General features: G+C 30.2%; 1 protein-coding gene across 4 annotated transcripts in view; it reads right to left on the reverse strand.

Moving 5' to 3' along the window:
- Nucleotides 1-7480: 7480 nt before the first annotated feature.
- The window catches only part of LOC150083967 (uncharacterized), a 276752-nt gene continuing 271310 nt past the window's right edge, over nt 7481-12922 (reverse strand). For all 4 annotated transcript variants that reach the window (XM_090374975.1, XM_090374976.1, XM_090374978.1 and 1 more), the window contains 2 exons: nt 12089-12167; nt 7481-7984 (listed from right to left, as the gene is read on the reverse strand). In XM_090374975.1, coding sequence (XP_090231101.1) covers nt 7579-7984; nt 12089-12167 — 485 coding nt within the window. In that variant the 3' untranslated portion in view covers nt 7481-7578. The remainder of the gene's footprint in view (nt 7985-12088; nt 12168-12922) is intronic.

The raw sequence follows: 12922 nt of genomic DNA on the forward strand, positions 1-12922 counted from the left end.
TTATTAAAGCTCCAAACATGAAAGGTATCAGAACCTATAGTACTTAGTATCGTGTATGGTTGAAGGTTGAGAAGACAGAAGATACTCAGTGACATTGACTTGAATTTCTATATATTTGTAATTTTCCTTCACATATTTCCTGAAAATTATAATCTATAGAAATTCGTCTAATGTCAACAAGTATCTTCTTTTTTTAATATCTTATGTTAATTAGTATTAGCTAATGCAAGGAACACAGCTTTTGCTGTACTGGCCAAAGAAAATAAAATAAAAATAAACAACATATCTTTCCCTCCTCACATAGGTAACTAACTTTGAATTTCCCTAAGCTGTCAGCTTAACTGTCCTCTGGAAGTAACTTATTTTGGTAATTAGCAACACGTGTGTAAAAGAAAAATTCCAATAATTCAGTCTAAATCTCTTTCCCTGTAACTTGAATTTATGGCCCCGTGTTCTGGGATTATAACAGTGAAAATTATCCCTTCATTTGTTTTATATCGCAGAGGCTTACAGACCAAAATCAGGGTTCCCTCTAAAGCACTGACTGCCAAGCTCTTGCGAGTTGTCTTGGTATAACACTACAGATAGGAAAATGCTGTTTGAAGTACTGCAATATCGAGGCAACTTGCAAAGAAGAAATGTGCATCGTGTAAAATTTATATAATATGTGCCACTTATGGAAATATGTTGTTTTTGTTTTCCGATACCAATCTTGGTTTGTTCATTTGACGTAGTGCATCTTACACAGCTACAACATGAGGGATCTAAGCCATTTAGAGAAATAATAATTGAGAATCTACGAAATATTCTCAATGAAAATAGTGATTTGTATTACCTTAAACTGGTAAAAGTACAATTTATATCATTTATACTTTAAATAAATTTCCATTTATGGTCTGTTTGCCCACTGCAGCTGATATACGAGTGCACCAATTACTGAAAGGACTGCACATTTTTATGAAAAAGTATGGGTGCAACCTTGCAATGTGGAAACTATCCATTACTTCAGTGTCACACAGCCAGCCTGCAATAAGGATGAAGATTTTAGAAGCTCTTTCATTTTCCAGCTTTTCCCATCTACCTTTCTTTTTTTCTACATTTTGGGTATTTCTGGTTGTCTTAACTGTAAATTACTGTGTCAAAACCTGTTGTACTCCAAGTATAATAAAACGCAAAAAAATTATTGCTATAATGAGAACTCTTTTTCTGTCTCAAAATTTAATATGGGGAAAAAAAATTCACTGACCCACTTTAGATGCATTTCTAAGTCATGTTAAAAACACAAAAAAGTGTATTTCACTGTATACAATTACACATCATGTTAAGAAACTTTATGAATTGCAGGTTATATAAATTAATTATATTTAAAATGTGCTGTTTATGCAAGTGGAGTTTTTTTTTTTAATTAATAAAAGAAACTTTAACACCAAAAATTGTATTTATTGATAATGCTTTGATATGTACATTTTAGAAGAGCATGTAAAAATACTTTAGTTAGAATCTGCTGATCTACATTCAAGGCCAATGCTAAGTTTTAAATGACAAGCATCAAAGAAAATGTGTTTTAAAAAAGCATTCTACTTTGATAAAACTCTGGAAGTTAGGTTGCATTATAGAGTCAATATTCCTGATTTATATGCGCAACCTGATATATACTGATTATAAAGCAAATGGTAGGTGAAGAGTTATCATTTCCTTCACACTGTTGTACTCCAAACTTTGGCACAAGATGCTTGTTCAGTATGGAAGACAAGGGAGAAACAATATGGATTTGAGAGACAGCTTCAGATTAACAGAAACAGAGGAAACTGTTTAGTTTCAAATGATTGACTTTTTTCCCTAACATTAGCCTTGTTAACAAATTGCATTCTAAAGAAAGAGCCATACCCATAATCTAGTTCAGTCAATAAATAACACCTTCTCTACAGTACATCAGAGAGTTTCAATGACAAGTACAATAATTTTTTTTCATAATGCCTTTATAAAACTCTCAGTTTCAGGCACAATAATACATTTCTCAAGACAAATTTTTCTCACCAACTATTCAATATTTTACAGACCCCAACTGGGGTCTTTTATAAAAAAAAATATTATTAAAGAAACAATTATCATGATTTCCCCCATTCCCCACAAGTAAGGCTTTTGTATACTTAACTAATAGGCTTAGATTATCTCAAATTTGAATATTATCTCCAAATAATATATCATTCACTCTTTTCTCTAAACTATGCACTAAATAAATTACTATTTGTGCTTTATCTATCACTATCTTTTTAAAGATTAATGATTTTAATTAAAAACACAAACACTTCAATTTGGGGGAAAAAATCACATTACAAATTTTAGCTCAACTAAAGGGCAAAACATCATTTATATTATTTTTAAAAAAAAATTATTTCTTTAATTGTAAATGGCTGCACCATATAAGAAATAAATGCATTCTACTAAAGAGTCTATAATCAAGTCACATAACTTGATATTAAATTTCTCTTCTAAATTTATTAAAAAGTGCTTGCAGAAAGAAAAATAAGCTATTATTCGTACAAAGAATTACATATAAATATATAAACAGCAGATTGATTACAAAAGAACAAACGGAATTTTTTCTAATTAACAATTATTTCAGAGAGGAGCGAAAAAATTCTGTTGTGAGTATAAGTGAAAGGCAATTAAAATTATATACTGTATTTTTTTTAACCTAATTATGGAACATTGTTATTAAGCAGTAATATTTTTACAATTCTCTAGTATATATAATAATTACTAAAAATTCTGTACAATGTACAATTTTTAAAGTCTAAAATAATAATAGGAATTAACAAGCTAAGTCACACAGAGCAGAAATTAATACAAACAGAATCACATCACTGATACACAAAATGATTTAAATATTTGAATACTTTTTAAAACCATGATGGTCACCCCCCCCAACAATCAAAATATCACCCACAATTTCTCAACTGAGTTCTGTAGTTTCACCTTGACTTTTCTGTTTTCTTGCTTCAGACAAGATCTGAAGTAATAATAAAGCAATAATAATTTTACTATAAGAAATGATTCTTCAGAAGATGCTTAATCACCCCTTCCCCACTTTTGGGCAACTAGCATAATTATATAAAAAATTCAAATAAATCTGAAAGTACAGTAGTACTGATTAGCTTTCTTTATATACAATATACTTCATATACAATCTAAAAAAATTAGCACCAATAACATGATCTAAAATCGATTCATTCACTACATCAATGCTATCTACTGATCTGAGTGTAAAACCATTCAACTTGTCCTGCTGAGCATAATTTGTGCAACTCTTGAGCCAGTCAGTAGTTTTTTTTTTTTTTCTTTTTAAAGCTTTCTTGTTTTAAATAAAAATCTCTCTCTCATTTTTTTTAATTATGAATAAACTTTTCAGTCTCTAGAAATTAATTTCATATAAGAACATTGGTTCAACTTCTCATATCTTGGCACAAGGAAGGCATATATTTGCACAATTATTTAGGATGCAACAGTGATTAAAAAAAAACAAAAAAAAAAACAAAAAAAAAAAAAAACATGGAAGTCAAAATTTTGTTAGTACTTTACCATCTGCTCATTTGAGAATATATTTAAAAAAATCATTTATTTTTACTCAGCAATACCAACAGATTACCAATCAGATGTGTAAAAAAAATCACTGATATATCTATCTATTTAATTCTTATGCAGATATAACACAAATTTTGGCATATGGTATTCCTAATCACTAAAATGCTAATTAAAAGGCAATAAAAATTCATCATAAATTTACATGTATACATTATTATTAATTAATATTTATGAAACAATCAGACAAATTAATATTTAACAATATTTTGTAATTTTTAGTGATGGTAATACTGGTAAAACTGCTATACATAGGCAATTGTATTAGTTTTATTAAATAAGGTAATATTCTATTTCAGAAAGAAAAAAAGAAATAATCTTGTGTTATACACAAGAACAGGATTTTACATTCATTTCTTTTCTTTATAGAAAATTCTTTTTCAAATTTACAAACAGTGCAATTTGTTAACTAATTTCTCAATGTATAGCAATTTATCCACGTGGAGGATAAATTATTAACTGTTTATTAATTTATTTATTAAAGCAATTTATTAACTGTTATAAATACAAAATCAGATGGATTATAAAGTCCGATTCTGTTAAATAAAAATGTAAACTTGTATTGAGAGGATTTATGTGGTTTTCACAATTTAATTTTAAATGCAAATAACACTAATTAATCCTTTCAGCAGTGAGTCTACCGTATGTAGGCAAGTACACTGCAGTGAATTTTTGGATATCTGAGGGCTCTGTGGAGTTCTTTGGAATTTTGAAAATATTAAAACTTTATACACAAATGCTTAAAAAATGAGTTTTTTTTTTTTTTAATTTATTGCTCAACACTAGACTAAAATTGTCAAAAATCAAATTGGAATTTTAAAAAAAAAAATCATAAAAAAATTTAAAACACCTGTCATTACTTTCTGATTTCTCTGAAATTCTGGATTTGAATTTCAGAGAAATTCTTCAATTGCAGCTTTTATAGGCCCAAATCAGAGACAAACTGAGGTCAACAGGTGTGAGTCCTCAGATTTTAAAAGCTATTTTCATTCCTCTATTACAAACTCTACAATCAAATGTATTCAAGAAAATTCACACATTTAAGATTTCTGTTTGTAGCGACCTCCAAATTAGTCACTCCAAATTGTTGAAAGGGTTAAACCATTGAATTATATCGTGTACAAAATTTACATTAAGTAAGTTAGAGTAATACTTTGGACTACATAATTAGCAACATTTCTGGATTCCATACTGAATCCTGTCATCAGGCCTAATCGTGAAAGATTTGAAGGCTGTTACTGTTACTAAATGACAGGTATAGGAAGACTTAAATCTTTGATTAGAAATTTTCTGGTAACACAATTCCACATGGAATGCAGAAATTTCATTGAATATTTAGTTCAATTATGTGAGAGTTTGAGTTATTTAATGTAATAATCTGTACATAAAATTTACTTGATTCACATGGTTTAGTTAGTATTATTCACATTTCAAATTAATTCATAATGAATAATTATTTTTATAAAGTTAAAAACATTAACTAGGAAGACAAGCAGCAATTATGAACCAGAAACCACAACCTTTACTAAACTGAATTTAAGACATGAAGTTTTTCGGAGGCAAATATAGATATGATACTAGAAATAAAATAAACAATTTAAGCATATTTACATCTATAATTTTAAAATAAGTATATGCTAAACAAGGTTCCTTGAATTACTTCTGTTCTCACAATTCTACTAACTGAGGACAAACAGCAAACTTCTACCATTTGAGATTCTTAAAAAAAAAAAAAAAAAAAAAAAAAAAAAATAATAATAATAAAAAATTTGAGCTCTGCCAACATAAATAATACCATACTGATAACCTTTTTTTCTAAAAACCATACTATTTTCTATTTATTACTGTTACACAGTACTGCATATTCTTTGAGTATTTGAAATAGTACATCTCAGATGTAATAGTAAATCTATCAAAAAAAAATCTAAATATGGGAGAGGTAGGATTGACAAATCTTTGCAACTTTCTATCTTATCAAATTACTAACTCATTTTACTGAAATATAGTAAATTGGTAGAAGGGCAACAAACGAGTAGAGGTAGGTTCACTCCTATTTTCATTTCTTTATATATTTCAGATATTTTTTCTTGATTGAACATATTTCGTTATGCCAGTACACATGGCTGAAGGGAGGATAAGAATAGTCCACAGTTTTTAATGTAAGGATTAATACATATCAGAGAATATATAATTTTTAAATATGTTATATATTTAAAAATTATATGAATTCGAGGAGGAGAATATATATAATATTCTCCTCCTCAAATTCATTACTTAAAGTTTAAAAGCATGGAAGACAGACTAAATTACAAAAGTGTGCTACATGTTCCATATTTTTCATCTTTAACACAGTGTATTTAATATATACAAAAATACTCACAAAAATAGAAACTGGTTTGTTATAACAACCAAAGATAGATAACAGAAAGATGCAGTTCATGATTGCAGGCAAATACCCAACATATTTTTTAAAGCAATATATTTTAAATTTAAATATCTTAAGCATTAAAAGATACCCAAAAATGTTCACATACATACAAATTATGAATTAGTAATTGTTTTTACTATCTGAAGGAACTTTCCATTGCAAGATTTTGTATTCAGCTCATTGTGGCCATTGAGGAAGTAAGACTGATATTCCATTTAATTTGCATTAACAGTGGCAGAGTCAGCTTTGGACTGGGGAAATCATTCCATTTTATATGTGTGTATATATACACATATACACACATGTATATATATATATAAAAAAAAAATCAAGAGTTATAATACTAGCGAAGTCCTTACCAGCAATTACATTTTTCTTATACATGACAGGAAGAGGATTTTAAATTTCCACATGTGATAGGTCACACTAAGGGATGAAGCATATTATTCTCTAAAATGGTACATATGATACACTAGTAATTTTTTGGTAAAAAAATAATCCAAATATTGCAATGCTTCATGATATATGAAGCAATCACTTTCATTTTTGTTTCTTTTTTTTTTTTTTTAGATCTACATATAAAGATGCAAAACCTTGGCAGCTTCTAAAACTTTACAAGATAACCAACTTTTATCTTTACAACATTGTACAGTGTTAAGTAGCAACATCTATTAACAACTAATTTTTTACAATTTGTTTTTCTGAACCAGTTGATTACAATATGCCACTTGCTTACCATACTAACAAGTAATAAAAAAAATGTGATTCATGGTAGCAAGTGCTCAACTCTCCTTTCCACTGTATAAACACACAAAAGTGAATTTTAGTAAAATTATTAATGCTAATTACTGAAACAGTCAACAATTGTAATAATGAAATATTATTGCCACACTCTCAAGATTATGCAGGAATTGCAAGTCCATTCAAAAATTGCAATACTTTTCCTGCTGAGCAATTAGTTCTTTCCCAATCTCACTTAGTAATCTTCCCACTTCACTGAAATCTAAAACGGAAAATGAGTGGGAGGGGAGATTGAAGAGATCATGCTCTAACAAATACTCAAAAACACAACTGGTTATTACAACACAGATGAGAACAAGCAAAAGTGATAGCCAATTTTTTTCCCTCCCAATCACAAGCAATTATTGCTATGCAGTCAAAAAAAAAAATCGTTTCAACTTTACTGTAAGTATAGCTGGGACTCAGTAACATGATATACTCTTCAAAATATAACTAATTAGACAATACAAAATACAAACATAAGAACTAGCCATCAAAAGGCCTTAGTTCTTCGTTTCTTTCTTGCTTAATAAACCAAGGATGAAGTAGAAACTCAGGATGTTAACAACACAAACATTCACTATAAGTTTTTGTACTTCTATACAATCCTTTTTTTTTTTTTTTTTTTAAAGTATTTTTTAAATCTTGCATGAAAGATTGCATGATGGTTTTGATGATGCACTTTGAGCAAAACAACTTGCCCTCAACATCCTATCCAACTTCGATGTTCAGGAACTCTGCTCTAAAACCCACATTTTTCTCCTTTTAGTGGCAATTTTAGCCAATTTAAGAAGAGCTCGTGCGCCTTCAGTGAGTTTTTTCCTTTCTTCCTCTTCATCTTTACTTTTGCTATTCCTCAGCCTTTTTGAATGCAAAACTTCTTCCTCTTTAGCTTCTGACAATTCCTCCTGCTCTTCTTCCTCCTTTGTAGAAGTGTCCATCTCTAGAGCACTTATGCTGCTCTCATTTCCATCACTACATTCCCATATCTCACTGGGGCAGGGGCTCAAAGAAGGGCTCTTAGCTTCCTGCTGACTGACACAGGCACTGTAGGTGTGGTCTTCACTTGGGCTACTAGTGATGACTGGCGTTGTAGTCTGACTTTGCTTAGAAAGCCAGGTTGGGCTGTCAGTCCTAGAATAAAAAAGTTATTTGAAATGCTCTTATTAATTCTTCACAATTTTAGCCTAGAAATGTTAAAAACATTTAATAATATTTAATTATATCATTCTCTCAGATGAAAAGTACTTCAACAGCTTTAGTACACAATTGGAATGACATTGAGAGAAAATAATATCAGTTGATCTGTATACAAAGAGCAGGGAAGGAAATGAGGGGGAAAAAAAATCTGTTAATTAGTGAGCAAAGCTGGAGATATTTTAGGCGATACAAAGCAAAACAATTGGCAACCATCATAATGAAATATTTGGCAACCATCATAATGAAATGAATAATGAAATATTCAAATACCAATGTTTTTAAAACAAGTTTGATAACAACAGACATTAGTGTCTGCCACAGGCTGTGTGTTAATGTATACACCAGACTGACGTCTGTGGTTCATGTAAGATATGATAATGCTACGTTTTCATTCAATTTTTATTTTATAGTATAGTGAAATCAATTATAATATGGATTATTAATGTATCATCAGATTAATGAAGTTACATGTAGAGATATCACATGCAAATGCAATTTCTCTACATTTAATGAAATAAAATTAAATATATGTAACTATGAAATATTTTGCTATAAATGAGTGCAACAAAATGCAATTTTTCTTGTGTATATGTTTTAAAATGCATGTCACTTTTTTTAATTTTAATTGTTGTTGGTGTGATTTGGCATGTGCTAATCACATTTTCTTATTCAAAATTGAAGTGATTGTTCAGAAATTGAAAAAGCAGAGGAATAAAATTTTGTAGCTGAAAACATGGGTATGGCTGTACTGCAGTTCTAAAGAAGAAAATTGCTGTATACAGTAAACAACACTGGATTGTTTGTTTGTTTCGGGATTTATTGGGCACATCGGCAACTATGACCATAGTGCACCAAAACAACACTGGACCTGTCAGTTATGCTGACACAGAGGAAGTAGCAGAAGTTGCCATTCCATTGTATATAATACTAATGCAAGCTCTGGAGGTAAACAACCTTTATCATACCAACCAGTTAAAGATAGATCATATGAGCACACAAAGAAATCAGTTTTGTGTCAAAGTGCACTGGAGGGGGGAGTCACCAAAAAAGAAAACCCACACCCATACTTCAATAAGTATAAAGCACCAATAAAACATTAAGGAATGTGTTGAAGTATGTCTCTCTCTTGTTCTCTTCCACCCCCATCTCTGAAGAGAAATGGGGAGGCATTTTGACAGTAAACTGCCTGCTGGTACATCCATCTCTTTGAACAGGTACACACCTCTGGTATGATAAAGGTTTTTCGTCACCTCCAGAGCTTGCATGAATGTTGTACAGAGTTGAATGGAGACTTCTTTTTCAGCAGCTCATTATTGTTTGCTACATTTCATATAATATTTTCTTTTGTGGAACCATAATCCTTCTGTGTACTGGCCATATCCATCTGTTCAGCCACAAAATTTTGAAGAATGAAAATGTGATAAGCATATGACTTTCATCAGCAATAGTTAAAATTAACAGCACCATATGCAAGTCAGCGCATATGATGATATTAATCAGAGGAGGAGGAGAAAAAAAAACCCAACTAAATACATATATATATAAATAACATGATACTTGAAATTAGACCATATTTTAGCATGGAATTGGCAATTTCATGAGATCAAATGTATTGTGCAGTTATATTATTAATTAGCACCATATCATGCTGATTAATAATATAAGGGCCTAAAGGCATATTCAGTAGCAGCATATTTGCCTAAACTTAGAACTAATGAAAATGCTAAAATATATAAAATAATAATAGTCCATTCAACCACGTGAATGTTCCTCTGCCACTTGTCTTGGGCTTTGAGTGGACAAATGACCTAACAAAATGAATAGCTCATGAATACCTGTTTCTTTATCCCAATAATAGTTTTACTTATTACAGCTAGAAGTTGCCATTCTTCCGAAAGGCCAAAATTTGTGGATAAAAATTAATTTTACTTTTATCATAAAAGGAGATAATACCAATAAATACAGCAACCTGGGACTGGAATACAAAGCCTTACAGGCATGAATCAGATAAAATAATAAAATACTTAATCTTTAGTAAGACTTGGAAACTAAGAATATGATGTGCAGCAACAGGCAATAAAAGAGATTTTGTAGTACATGCGGCTGAACAATGAACACGTAAAAGCACCATCTGGCTTTATAATTTGATCAAATGTAATTAAGTGAAATTACAAAATGTTACCTACTGGTATAGCATTTTCACAGCATAATAGCACACCTAATAAGATAAGTATTCTCTGTGTGTGGAATTTACTGTATGTATATGTGTCAATTAGAAATTAATGTGCACAGCTGTATTATAAGCTACTAAAGTGGAGCATACAGGGAAGTGGGTTTTATTTATGGGTTTAAATTTGTTCATTTGAAAACTTAACTGTTCCATTTATTATTATTATAATTTTTTATTTTATTTTTTTACAGTAACTACAGTGAACTGATGAGACAAAAAAAAATTCACTGATAATTCATGCATAGCTATCTTATAAATTTTTAAAAGTTAAGGTCTGAATATCAAGCTGATATTGATACCCGAAACTGGCCATTGTATAAATTCATTTAGAGTTGAAATGAATATTGTGAGAATTGCTTTTTTTTAAAGCTATTTTGAAATGGTCTTCAAACATAAACAATTAGGTTCTGGATATATTTCCAATACTGGTTCAAAAGAAGATGAGTTTAACTACAAACGTTGCAATGGAAATCAAGTATTGTAAATTTTGTTTCAATCTGACTGTAAAGAGAAGAGTTCTTAACAATTGGACCTGTATTTTATGTGGTGGCCACCTTGTTTCAGGATGACAGAAGTACCACTTCCAATCAGGGTGACTCTTACCTCACCAATCCCAAAACATACTGTAAATTTCATTTGGATCAGAATGTAAACAAATCATTTAAAAACATTATAGTTCATTACAGTTATTATGCTTAAATCAAATGGTGGACATCTAATTTTCACAAAGGGGGATAAAACCTTGCGAAACATGGCTTGTGGCTGTGAAGGGAGGTGTATACATGGATGTGCTTTATGTATACAATAAATAATTCTAAAATTGCCATCTCCATTGTGTGGGAGGGGGTTACAGGTAAATTGGTTTTGATCAGAGGGTCAATGGAAACGCACGCACATCTCATAATAGAGTTTCAGGAAAATTTTTTTTGAGAAAAAAGGGGGAAAACTAACCATTAAGTGATTATTATACATAAATCAGTCATCTTCTCTTTATTTTTATATTGTTCTGTTTATTTGCTTTAAGTAATTTGGTATTCTTTGTTTTTTTCAGAATCTATGCAGTCAAACCCAAGTGAATCTATTTTAATTTATTGGTTAGCTATCTTTATTTAATTTAGTTTTTCAGCACTGCCGGACTTAGGAAAATCAAATAACTAAACGTGAAGTGTCAGGAAATGGATCAACAATAACTGTACAGGTGCGAAGGTAATAATTGTGGCTTGACACTATGCTAGTTTTATTACAATTCAGAAAAAAAAATTCGTTTGTTACCAAATTTTCTTTATGACCCCTTCTCACATAAAAAAAAAAAAAAAAAAAAAAAAATGTATTTAAAGATTTCCATGTCATGTGACATATTTCCAAAGCTTACGAGAGTGAATAATTTTCTGCTCAAAATTTTACTGAAATGATTTACTATAGTGTATCATATTAGAATGTGTCTTTTTGCGATATTTTATGCACATGTAAAAAAATTATAAAAAATATAAATTCATAACAACAAATATATATATACTACAATTGTGCATGCATGTGTATCAGTATTTATATAAAATTACAAAATATAATGAATATCACTGATGAAGCCTATATAAATAGGGTAATGAGTATGAAAAATATTGCATGGGCAATGCCATACAAACCCACAGTTCTGTATCTCAAAATACACTTCAGTAAAGACTGTTCAATTGTTTTGAGAAGGAAAGGTGCGGAGTCTATTTTTCCATTTTTAGAAAGTATTACAAAATATCATAACCTTTTTAATATGAAAATAAAAATTAAAAAAATACAAGAAAATCAACTATTACCTCAACCTTAATCGCTTTCGTTGAAACCTTCTATTACTTTCTGAGGAAACTGAATCATTTTCTGACTCTTCACTGCAACCTAATACCAAAGAATAAATCTCATCATTAAATACTAGAGACACGATCTATATTAACTCAAAAACAATAAGCCTAAAATAAAATTTTAAGCCAGGCCGAGGGTGAGGTTTGATTTAGGGGCATGGCAAATTAAGCCATGAAGTGCAGTGCACCACTATCTACAAACAGCATGTGGCCTGAAGTCAGTTTATCTATTTGCAAGATGGAAAAATACTCATAGGGAAAATCCTGGAAAGTTTTTATCTCTGTCTGAGATAGTCTAACTTAGCCATCCACTTTGAAATGTCTCAAAAAGCAGTTTCATGTTTATTCAATGAGATTTGAACCAGGACCTTTCCAAATGGGTGGCAACAAAATCCACTCAATTTAGATATTAAAAAGGCACATATATATTTAATCCTTAAATAAAAATGCTAGTAATTTATATGAAGATAATTTTGAACAGGATCAATACTACCTAAAATGCAGATGTATGAAAAGGGCACACTTCACACCCATTTGCTATGGCTTGCAGATTGAAGTAATTTGCCAATCATATTACCTTTATAAAGCATTTATTCCAACCTACAGCATTATGTATGCAATGTCTCCAAGTGCAAAGCCTTTTCAACTCATGTCTAAACATTCTCTTTCATATTTAATATGAAAGAGCTGATGGGCATTGTCAAGTATGCAGGGATGAATAATAAGTAAATACACTTAACTGCACACCGGATGGTCATAATTTAAAGAATTTTGATTGGCTTGTTTGAGACT

This window comes from Mastigoproctus giganteus, chromosome 6 (genome assembly GCF_048544385.1).
Source record: "Mastigoproctus giganteus isolate SK-2022 chromosome 6, ASM4854438v1, whole genome shotgun sequence".
Lineage (NCBI taxonomy): Eukaryota > Metazoa > Arthropoda > Arachnida > Uropygi > Thelyphonidae > Mastigoproctus > Mastigoproctus giganteus.